Source organism: Etheostoma cragini, chromosome 21 (assembly GCF_013103735.1).
Source record: "Etheostoma cragini isolate CJK2018 chromosome 21, CSU_Ecrag_1.0, whole genome shotgun sequence".
Classification (NCBI taxonomy): domain Eukaryota; kingdom Metazoa; phylum Chordata; class Actinopteri; order Perciformes; family Percidae; genus Etheostoma; species Etheostoma cragini.
The window spans coordinates 19,691,801-19,704,007 of NC_048427.1; the positions used below are offsets into that span (position 1 = coordinate 19,691,801).

Genomic DNA, 12,207 nt, shown 5'->3' on the forward strand with positions numbered 1-12,207 from the left:
ACATACACACACACATGTTTTGTAGAGAGGAGAGAAGGATCGCTTTGTGACCGGCGTGAAAAAATGTTATATGACTGTTATGAACAACCAGGTGCGCAATCAGGCACAAATCTACTCTTCACAGCTCTTCGCTGGCAGTGTGTAGGGCCTTTCACTCCTTTCTTTTCCTCATCCTTTACTTATAACCACCTTGCCACACTTCCTAGATCTCAACAATTAGTTTTCTGAGCAAAATGTTTTCACCAACCGAAACAACGTCTATCATAATGAAAATAAGGCTAAAGATGTTAAAAACAGTAATAATTGTTTTAATGTGTCCTGAAAGAAGAATGCAACTAGAGTGCCCTTTGTTTGTGAATAAAAAACACAATTATGCTCTGGAATTCTTTACACCACATCCCTTTCTCATTGTGTCCATGCTAACCTAACTAGATGATCTTCTTCTGATGCGGTGGTGGTGCAGTGAGCGGTGCTGTGGACTGTGGATGAAATCGCAGACGGTGTGGAGGAGCTGTGAAAGACAAAGCCACGACAGAGAAAACAAAGAACAACAGCACGTCCAGCAGACGGAGAGCTGATGGGAGAGAGGCAGGGGGGCGGGGACGCGGGATGGGGCCCTACCTCCCGTGACCACTGAACTTAGAACCTTAGCCACCATGGTAGGGTGGTCGCGGTCGGTGGTGGTGGTGGTGGTGGGTTTGAAGGGACACACAGAACATGCTAGAAACTCTGTACCTTTCAATGTGCCTTCAGAGAGGGCCCAACTCACCCCCGGAACCAATAAATCTAGAGGAATGAGACTGTGTTAGTCAGGGAGAAGCAGAAGACAGAAAGGAAGGAAGGTAGGAGGAATATGAGTTTTTAAAAGGAGAGAGTCAAAGAGAGAGAAAGAGGGAAAGAGGGATGGAGTAAGGCCAGAAGGAAGCAATGGAAGATAAAGCTGGTTCATGTTCCTACATTTAGTTTGTTTCGTCTTTCCAGTGATTCTGAGTCCAGTTCTTTGGATTAACACTTTTGTCTTTTTGTAACAATTAGGAGGCCGTCGACTCTCAAACTAAAGCAGACATATACAACGTGTGTTCTATCGAGTGGCACCAGTAAGCTGTCTCTTTCTATACGCAACCATGTCTTTCTGCACTGCTTTTGTGCTAATAAACCAACATCTAGCCATTTTTCCTCCCTTAACATCACTGTCTAAAAAAAAATGAAAAGAAAAAAGGACTTCTGGCCAAAAAATACAGAGCCAGGAAAAAAAGGACATAGCTGTTGAGAAAAGGGATAAAGCTAAAACAGGGAAATTAAAAATATGAAAGGTTTTGTGAGCTTTCATGTAAAAGGGCCTATTAGTGTTATAAAATGTACACGTGTTAGACTGTGCAAGGGTCTGGGAGAGTTTGTCGATTGGTCGGATACCCTTGGCAGACGGCTCCCGAAAAAGCAAGATCCATTTCCATCTGTATTTCTCAAGAGTCGGAGGGAAACATTCCTATTGTCAAATAAAAGGATCATGTCATATAGATGGAAACAAAGGGATATTCTTTTCAGCTTTAGTAAAACCTTTAATGTCCACTGCTTCTTGTAGAAATTTAATGATGAACGTGCCTTTACAATAAGTGGGTGAAATACTTTAAGTATAGGCACTAAATTCACAAGAAGTCTAACGTTTTGCAGGTAGGAGGCAGTGGAAAGAATAAAAAATAAAAAAATAAAACCAAGCAGTTGGTCATCAACTCCTATACAGCCGGAGGGGAGGGGGAGGATTTAGCACTAACTAACTAAGGTCTTAGCTACAAGGAAAACTAAGGGACAACTCCTCATTGTCTTTCAGATTTGAGCCTATCCCTGCCCCTGCGGCTGTACTAAACCACATGCAGAAGAGGGGAAGGGAGGGGGGCCGTCTTGCTTTCGTCTAGGACGATTAAATGATCAAGGACTCCCCCTCCCTCTAGCTCTGTATAGTCACCACCATGCAAGCCCCGTCTGTCAGCGCTCGCTGGGCATGCTCCTAAGGGGGCCATCCCAAGCACGGCATCTACGGTAGACCAGGTAAGGGAGGAGGGAAGGTAAGGGGCTAACACCGACGATCAGTTGTCCTAGCTCTGCAAACTGGCCGATAACGGAAGCTTTTCTCAACATCCAACTGGATCAAATTGGTGTAGGAGTTGGAGAAGAGCCTCCGCAGTCTGTGTCAGAGTCTGCCGAGCCAGAATAGGTGACCATCTGACTCCAACAAAAACTATCCAGAGGGCCTACAAGGAAAACAGAAAAGGGAAGGATCTACCGCAGAGTAGCACCTGTAGTTGGTACAAGCTCACTAATTGAGTTCTTCCGGATTCGGCCATACCAAATCAAAAAGCAAAACAAATAAGTAAAAAGGCTCAAGCTCAAATCAAGCAGGACTCAGAAAGATGTGGAAAGACTACCGACCAGCCAGCTCCTTCTCCTTACTCCGTCTCTTTTTCTCCATGCGTTTCAGTCTCTTCTCCTCCCTGATCTTGGCCTCCTCGGCCTCCTGGTGGCGCCGGCACTTGTGGAAGTTCTCCACCACCACGCCCACGAACATGTTGAGCACAAAGAAGGCCACGATCAGCAGGAAGGAGATGAAGTAGAGCAGCATCCACGGGTTGTAGTTCATTATCGGCTGAAAGAGATAGGGTACAGAGGATTCTGTTGACATGTAGTACAAGTATTTCTTTGCATTCTAACCTATTTTTTTAGTGGATGGCCCGAAACAGTTTGTCCTCAGCTATAGCAAAAAAACATGTCGCTGTTGCAATTACATTATGAGAATACTTCTTATCTTTGCCTGTCCAGAAAAATTTGGCCCACCCATGAGAGAGAAATCATGGCTTTTAAACGAGCAAAGTGGCAGTTGGTCAAGGCCACAACCCCAGCCTCCACCTTGCCCCCTCCTCCTCAAAAACTACAGACTCAGAACTGGCACATACTAAGGAAAGCTCATTGTGGGACTGGCTCTAGTGGCTGTAATTCTGCAACAAGGCTGAATTTTGGGAAAGAGACTTCAGATACAGTGTTAGGGGACCACTAAGGTCTATATAAAAAAAGACTTCAGATACAGTATTAGGGACCACTGAGGTCCATATAAAAGCATCCAAAAAGTTCCATGTCATAGGACCTTTAAAAAAAAAAAAACTCTATAACAGAGCCTTTCTTTGATGTCATTTTTTAGTTTTTCAAGAATTGGTTTAGGAATCAGACTCATTTTAAAAGTACCGGTTCAGGATCAGAATCGTAAAAATCCAGCAATACTCAACCCAAGTGTTAACAGACTTTAACTAAAAGTCAGCCATAAGGAAACCTCAAAAGACGATTCCCTTGTTTGTAGCATGTAGCCGATGAGCTTTGTTGCTTTTTGTTTTAATTTTACTTTGGAAAATGATATTTTATATTGCCGTGCATGCAGTTGTTTGTGTTTATATTACGCTAATATGGTGTGTGTTCTTTCATTATACTGTGTGTTCATTCTCCACGGTGGATTGGAGAGAAGCTCCAGATGAACCAGTAGCAAGGAAACGACTTGTGTCTGCCTGTGATTGGGGGGAATTATATCATATCTTCGATAATTTCTTTTACATGTGTGTTTCTGTGCGAGGGTATGAATATATTTACCTGTTGATCGACTCCTACAGCATCTAGTCCGTCATACATAATATCCACCCAGCCGTCTTTTGACGCCAGAACAAACAGAGACATCAAGGCCTGAGACAGAAAAGGGGAACAATAAGGTTATTAATTTGGCACTAAAAGGAAAAATGTCAAAGCTTTGCTATGTGACTTTTTGATATTACTGAACGTCTGTTACATCAAGCCATTGACAAATGAGTTGCTAAAAAGGTAATTAAGACTATGAGTTCCACACAACTCTCTTTGGATTTTGCAGTATGACTATGTTGAGAAGACGTGAAGATTGACGGGGGGGGGGGGGGGGGGGGGGGGGGGGGGGGGGGGGGGGGGGATTTAAGAAGATTTGTTCCTGAGGCCTCACCTGTCCCAGGTTGTCAAAGTTGTACTTGTGTCTGATCCATTTGTTGTTGGCCTGCAAACAGCTTGACTTGTTGGTAATGTTCTTTACATCGTCGCCTACGCAAACAAAGAACTTCCCCTTGAAGAGCTGCGAAGAAAACACACAGACTTGCCCTTTATTTTACAGTGAACCTGTGAAACTCATTCATCAAACTCAAGGATTCTGTTGTTGGTTTCAGACATTTCTCCTATATAGTATATTTCCACAGCATTCACACAATTATATTGATAGCGAATTTTTACCCCAGTAACTCTACCTAAGTTCAGTTTTTTTGCTTTTAACCAAGCTCTAGGAGAGAAAAGCTCTAGTTGAGCTCTCTCTCTGATTGACAAGAGCCAATCTTTTTTAATCACCAGTGTGATTGCTTCCAGCAGCAGACCATCAGTCTGTCAGCTGCAGTGACACAAGCTAGAAGTTAAAGGGAAAAGGGTTTTCTCAACGTGGACCCTGAAGTTGTTGTGTCTAAGGGACTGACGGGAACAACGATCTTTGACATCGGTCCAGTATTAAGTGAGAACGCTGCGGTTGGCAGTGGCAAAACAAGCTAAAATGTAAAAGTAGAACCTGGAGACCTAAGTACAGAAGACTATTGGTAAAAATTACTGTGTATAACATATTAATTATAGGCCACTTGATGATTACACTTGTACTAGATTAGATTAGATAATACTTCATCCATCCCAAAATGGGGAAATGCCCTTGTGACAGTAGCAGTATTTCCATAGTAAAAAGCAAACCAACAAACAGGCAAACAACATACTATAATGTGCAAAATGTACTCAATGAACGTAAAGTGGCATTATAAAAGGTATTTTAAAGTAAAGTGAAGTGGCCATAGTGCAACATGTTTTGCAATGTAAGTAAGTAAGTGACGTGCAATTAAATTGAAAAGAATAATATCTGATCAAATACTGGCAACATCTTCAAAAACAGGAGGTTAAGGGTGGCGGTGAATTCTTTGGAGGCTCTTTAAAGAGTGACAGCTTCCCAATCGCTAATTCAAGGTATTGTCACAGCCATTAACCCTTTGTGTCAATTGTGACTAAGGTAAAGGTACTTAATTGTCACATACACATACTGTACGAAATTCATTATCTGCATTCAACCTATCCCTCAAGGGAGCAGCGTTGATCTGAGCCAGTGTCTTGATCAAGGAGCACTGACCAGAGAACCTAGAACCTGGAGAAAGTGAAGACTTGAGGGAATAGTTGTCACAGTTTGTAACTGTTGCAGTGCTGTAGAGGGAGAATAATTGCTTCTGTCAGTGCTTTCTAGAGAGCGGTGTTACTGGCTTTTTGTTTTCTCGTTATTTATGTCCGTGTCCTCCCGTCTTGCCTCACCCTCCCCTCTCACCTGTACTCCCAGGATGCCAAAGATGATGAAGAAGGCACAGCAGATGACCACGATGTTGCCGATGGGCTTCAGCGATGACATCAGAGTCTCCACCACCAGCTTCAGCCCCGGGGCTCTGCTGATCACACTGAAACGCAGCAAGTAATACGGCAATAAACATGTGTGCACTGCCTGGATGTGTGTGTGTCATAGATGCTCACAAGTCTCTGAGCTAGTGTCCAAGTCAAGTCTCAAGTCTTTGAGCTAGAATCAACATATGTTGCATTCAGTGCTTCTTTGGTTTAGGAAGTTTGGTTGAAAGTCACTGTGTGCACGACTTAAGTGCATCTCGAGTCCGGGGCTCAAACTCGAGACCCCATCTCTGATATATGTGCTTGTGCAGGGCACTCTTAGGTCACTTATACATACTTAATGCATCTTATACCAAAGGGAGCAATGATGCATGCAGCGTTACAACATTCTATTTTATTTCTTTGCTCAACTTCCTGTATTTGACTTCCTGTCCCGCACAATCCGCCCTGTGCTGATTTGCCGCGGAGCTCTCAAAAATAGAAGCTCTGCGTGTCTGCTCCGGAGGGCTGCGGATCGCCAGAGCTGGGACGGAGTTGGAACGTAGCCCACACATTGACTTTATTGAAAAGGCTATTGATTCTGCCGCCGTTTTCAGGAGCGATACGGGAAGGAGACACAACAAAAACACAACAGCAAGAACGATGTCTGCAGCTCACAAACAAGACACAGAAACAGACACAGACAAACACACAAACAAGAGGCATTGACGCAGAGACCGGCAAAAGACAAAAGGGACCAAACACACGCACAGATAGAAGTAAGAAGGATAAGGACAGGTCTACAGCGTGGATTTCAAAGATTCAGCAATGCTGAGCCAAGCGTCAAAAATCCTTTTCTGGCGCTCCATTTACATGAGCCGGAGATCGCTCCATTTCAATGACATCCAAAAAGGAAAGGGTCCATGTACGAATAGACAAGTCGTGAGGTGGTTTCCAACAGGTTGCAATCATTCTCTTGTATGTCCAGCAAAAACTGCATGTGTTTGAGTTTTGGAGAGCTGAAGGGCTGACACTGACAGTAACAGGCACAGTATCATTATTCAGGGCAGATATTTTGGATGAGTCAGCGCACACACTCTTATACACACTGTCTTTGTATCTTGATTTCCCTTGTTTACTGCAGTCAATGACCCCTTTTCTCATTTGCGCTCTTTTCACATTTTTTAAAGCCAAAAAAAGATAACTTTGTTTCACTCCTGCTCTTCTTCTTCTTCAAAAAAAACCAACGTATTTTTCTCTATTTCCATCCTGTTTATTGCCTCATTTCTGCCATCAAGGAAACAGACACCTCGAATTAAGCCAATGGACTGATGAGGGTGTTTAATTGGTGCAAGCAAGGTACACACAGCAATGCACTGCAGCTGAGCTTCTACGACAAGAGTGAAACACAAACACATCAACACACATGTGCGTGCGCTACACAAAACCTGCCAATGCGCACATAACCATCTGCACACGCTTTCACGCAGAAAACACAGATGTACATGCATAAGCCCACAGATGCAACCGTGCATACACACTAACACACACACACACACACACACACACACACACACACACCAAAGCCAATATGACGTGATGCATAAAAAAAGAAAAGGCCTAAAGATGAAAAACAATGCTACACAGGCAGTCAGAGTGATCTAATCTGCTTTTGTCTATTACACTTTGTCTGCCTTGTATTCTTTATGCTTCTCCCTGAGCAGACATTTTGAGTGAAGGGGAAGTCAATAGTACATTAAGAGAAGACATGATATAATAAGGCCAGGGCTGACCGAGACCACTGATCAATAGCCTTGATCAGACAATAACGAGGGCGATGGCTACACCTCATCCCTTTGCACTTTCATGTTCTATTGAAAGCCATGCTGGGGTGCAGTACCACTGGGAAGCTAAAGAGGGTACTAGTGTTCAAGGGCTGCATCTGCATGCGTTTGCTTTTAGGATTGATGCAGTTGTGCTGGTATGAAAACCTATTTGGATTAGCTTCTTAAGCAAGGGCAAGCATCCAGTGGAGTCCAGTTTGAGTGTTTTTGTCAAGAGACGAGTTTACCTATGTGTTTCAGCAATTGTGACATCTCTTTAGAGTGTAATAAAGATGCAAAACACGACAATGATTGCAGATTTGTTCAATCAATCTCTTCCTAGCTAACTATGGAGATGTTTGGTAGGTCTTTTCAATTTGTTGTTTATTGGAATACCTGTTGGCTCCTGTTCTCAGTTAATCAACTTCCATTAATGTGCATGGCATCCATCGTGGTTAATCCACCCCACATTGGTCCAACAGAGGAAAGCACCTGGCGCAGGTGCGTTTAGGGCGTGTCCAAATCCACTTTTGCTAGTTTGACGGTGGAAAAAAGTGTCTGTCTGCTGGGCGCATGTTTTAACAGGGTTGCAATTAGTGTCTTCATTAATTTATAGGTGTGTTTTGGGCGTAACATACAATAAACCAATCAGAGTGTCATCTCCTATTCCCTTTAAAAGCCCGGTGCATTTTGTACCTTGGCGCATTGCATTTATGATGGCAGATTTGCATCATCAAGTTTTTGAATGTAATCTTTTGCATGTTTGTGTGCTCCTGCGCTTCCTTGTGTGTGTGTGTGTGTGTAACAAGCATTTTGTGCGCACAGTGCATAAGCCTAAACACTTTTTACAAATGCGCTGTTACAATAACAACTGAATGACTTTCGACCAATGGCAAGATCACTTGGCGCTTCTCAGATAGCACAAAGCCAAGAATGCACCTGAGTACACCTCCCTTTGAGACCAGCACGGGCGCAGGTGCTCAAAATAGCAAAGACAACTGCGTCGGGCTTTGCGCCGGTTGCAATATGGGGCCCTCGTTGTTAGATAAGACTCAGACACCACAATAATGAACTATTGTGCAACATGCTTTGCTTAAATCTTTATAAAATACTATTTAACTGGGTTGTGCATTTGAATTTGCAACTTTTGTGTCCTGTGTATATTTTTGGGATAATGGTTCTCATATTCTATCCTATTTATTATTTCTTGTATACACTTTGTGTCTATGAGTGTCTTCTATGTGCTGCTGCAGCAGTGTATTTTCTCACTTTGGGATCAATAACGTATAGCTGCTCTAAACTAATAAAATCTAATGTCTCTCTAAACAATTAGGATTTTACAAAGTCACACAAAGAAAGAAGAGAATGGGTAAAAGTGCACCTTGTTGGGGAATTCAGGGAGTTTGCAGAGTCTGTCAAGGACAGAAAATAGGCATGGACCAATTATCGACGTGGTTCATTATCTGGGCCCATATTTGGCAGTTGGCAGATTAGACGTATTACTGTTTTATTTTACCGATAAAAGAGTTAAGTATTGAAAACTGCCCAACTTTAGCTTTGCTACAACTCTGTAAGCAGCATGAAAACTAGAATGTATAAACTTCAGGAAGCCTTTTTTGTATTGATTCATTGATATTTTTTTTAACTTTGTGTTATGTTTAATGTTCTAGTTTTATTACATACTTGACCTAAGCATTTAAAGCAACACTAAAAAACTTTTTCATAACTTAGAATATTGTTTCCAAAATCCTTTCAGTGGTTCATTAACTCGTAACTGGGTCAACGGCACTTCTGCATTTGCTTCGCTTAGGCTATAACCGCAGTATGCAAGTTTGCCAGATCTGGTAACAGTCTGTAGTTCCAACGAGACATAATGGGACATAATGAAGACAATTCAGGTTCCAACCTGTAGGGGGACCAAAGCGGGAGAGGTTCTCTAGAGTTGCTTTAAACTAACTTTCGTGTTGGCGTTTGTAACAAATCAAAATGTTACTTTTGACAAAGAGATTGGTTCCAAATATCTCTTATGGGTTTTATCAACTACAAATAATCAGTATTGATATCGGCACAAAAAAAAACCCTAACAGAAACACGTGGTCTACAGCTCAGTCCTTCGGCTCACAGACTAACCTCTCTACCTCTTTACATTATGTTCTTCTTTAGAGCTCAGCTCTGACAAATACGCTAAAGTGAATAGGCTTATTTAGGAGGGGAACAATGGACAGACAAGCCTCTTAATGGACGTCAATGCACTCTGATGATGCGCTACCTGAAGGACAAACACTGCGATAGGCTCATCTCCATAAAGTCGATTTGCATATGACACGGTGAAAAAAACTGAATTAAGAGGCGCTGGATGGAGGGAAAAAAAGTTAGTCCTTGCTTTTAATGTACCTCTCTGCATAATTTCAAAGTGCTTTTGCAGTGTGTCCTTGTTTTGTGTGCTGTACAAAAGGAGCGGGAAGGAGTCTGCCGCAACGCACACACCTGCACATGTGCACCACCCGTCTCTCTCATACACCGGCATACAGCTCGCACCGAGGCAGTAGAAACAACAAGTCGGGCAATAAGTGGCAGGCGTATTCCCACAGTGCAAACACTGGGTGTAATTAAGAGACGCAGGGAGATGAAAATAGGAGATGAGGGAGGAGAGCAAGGATAGTAGATAGCAGGGATACAGAGGGAATAAAAAATGAGGCAGGTGCTATTTTCTGACTTTCTTTGTTGAAACTTTCTTTCTCGCTCCACATTGCTGTGGACATTTTTCTCCTCTTTTCAACCGGCAGCTGTACTTCTTCTCCGGCTGTCACAGACTACCACTCACTGTTTGTGCCCCCGACGGCAAATGAGCGCCGTGCTAATGTAAACTGTGAGCCAATGAGTTCAGGTGTCGCACAAACATGATCTCAACGTCTTGAAGAATGGTAATTGTGCGCCGACTCAATTGGACATCCTCAGCAGTGTTACATACAAGGAGCGAGGGTCAGAAAAACCTAGAGAGGATTACCTCATCGTCAAGCGACAGATAAGCTCAGTAGGCTTGTTTCGAGATGAGCCAGGCCTAAGCAGAATGATCGCTGCCCAATGCGTGCCAGTTAGTATGTGTCGGACTTGCTCCGACGTCATGCACACGTGGGCAACGGCAGCTGCAGTTATCCTCCACCGACTGCAAGACCCAGAGATGACAAGAAATGCCTGGCTCTCAGCTAAACATGTTTTATATGAACTTTTTAATCGTTTTGAATGTTGATTGATATTTGTGTGATTTAAAGGCTTATTCTGCACCGGACACGTGTTGTGTGTCTGATGGTGACGTTTAGTAGCCAGACAGACTAAAGACAACTCAATACAGATCATCTACAGTCTGATGTATACTAACATCAGCAACAGATGTCTGACTCGACTGTGGATTTTTGTCACAGCGGCTCACGTTCACTTTACAGGCAAGAGGCAGCTCATTTGGGGCGGCTCAGGTGGTAGAGCGATTGCTTACCAATTGGAAGGTTTTTGGTTCAATCCCGAGCCCTGCGGCCCCATGTGAAGTGGTCCTTGGCGCCGTCAGAGTGTAAATGTGTGAGTGTTTATGATTCCTGTGCTATGTAAAAGCAATTTAAGTAGTCGTGAAGACTATAAATGAGATATATGAATACAGTCCATTTACAGTACATTGACACCGAGCCTACTGGCTGAGGTTACCGGGTGCTAGCCTCAGAGAGGATTTATCAATAAACAAACCTGCTAGCCAGCCCTGACCCCACAAACATCACAAAGCTGTTTCAGTCTGCCTGCAATGCCTGCAAGCCTGGGCGTGTGACGGGTGCAATTACTGGATAGGCGGTGGGGGGCAGGGGTTTCTGAGCTGTAGCTGAGTTGTCGATGAGGTGAGTTGAGGTGCAGGTGCTGCTCGCTGACATAAAAGTGCCACATGGCGACACAGGGTACAGACCTCTTGGCCTTCCCTGAGATTGGCCCTCCAGTTGTGGGATTGTGGAATGACATCAGAGGTGCGTGTGTAATATGATGCGTTAGCCCTGTTAACAAGGCTAATGCATCATTCTGGCGTGCGTGCACCCCCCTCCCATGAGCCCTCTCTTGTGCATAGTTATGCTGTCATTAATATCTTTAATGAGAAATGAATTTCTCTTTTTCTGAATTTAATTTTTGCTTTGATTATATGATTAAATGAATACTAAAAACTGGGACTTTAAACTCAAAATTAAGACGAGTCCCTTGTCTACGTTTGACGAACATAACCAACCTATAGGTAATATAGTATTATATTTTAAAGGTAATATGTCACATTTACACATATATTATATATATATATATATATATATATATATATATATATATACACAAAAACAGTACATTATATATTTTGTTGAGTTGTGTTAGTGTAATTGTTCAAAAACCTAAAGAAATCTGTAATTTTATTCTGCTGCAATTACGTAAAAACACATGTAGCAAGCAATTCCTGAATATGCCCATGCTGCTGCCAGTGTGAACCCCAAGTGCACTGCACTGCACTGCTAGAGGGGAAAACACAGACAAGCTCATGTTTAATTCAAACAGCCAGCAAGGGTCTGCCACAAATCAAACTGGAGTGGCAACAAGCTGATAACGAAACGTAGACAGAAGCAGGATGAAAAGAGACGTCTGCCAGGTGGTGGGTTTGAACAGGCCCCATTCAGAAAGCTTTGAAGAAAAACCTTTTTTTAACTTGAAGCCTTTACCAATGAAATTGTTAGACATTATAGCTGTAATAGAGTCATTTTTTAAATGAAATTTACCAATTATGTGTCTTCCCAAGAGACTTTGGGCCCTCTTGTCCAGCACCTTGGGGTAGACTTTACCAGGGAGGCTGAGAAGCGTAATACCCCTGTAATTGGCAAACACCCTCTGGTCCACCTTTTTGAAGAGGGGAACCACCACCCCG

The 12,207-nt window shown here is 43.0% G+C and overlaps 1 protein-coding gene across 5 annotated transcripts in view; it reads right to left on the reverse strand.

Annotated features, from left to right (window-relative positions):
- The window catches only part of cacna1g (calcium channel, voltage-dependent, T type, alpha 1G subunit), a 303,353-nt gene that overhangs the window by 55,053 nt on the left and 236,093 nt on the right, over positions 1–12,207 (reverse strand). For 3 of the 5 annotated variants that reach the window (XR_004655140.1, XR_004655139.1, XR_004655138.1), the window contains 4 exons: positions 5,399–5,525; positions 4,007–4,132; positions 3,631–3,720; positions 2,449–2,641 (listed from right to left, as the gene is read on the reverse strand). Coding sequence is in view for 2 of the 5 variants with exons in the window: in XM_034861286.1 (XP_034717177.1) it covers positions 2,428–2,641; positions 3,631–3,720; positions 4,007–4,132; positions 5,399–5,525 (557 nt within the window). In the remaining 3 variants the exon portion in view is untranslated. Of the gene's footprint in view, positions 1–2,427; positions 2,642–3,630; positions 3,721–4,006; positions 4,133–5,398; positions 5,526–12,207 lie in introns of all 5 variants that reach the window. The other 2 variants (XM_034861286.1, XM_034861287.1) reach the window with 1 other exon arrangement.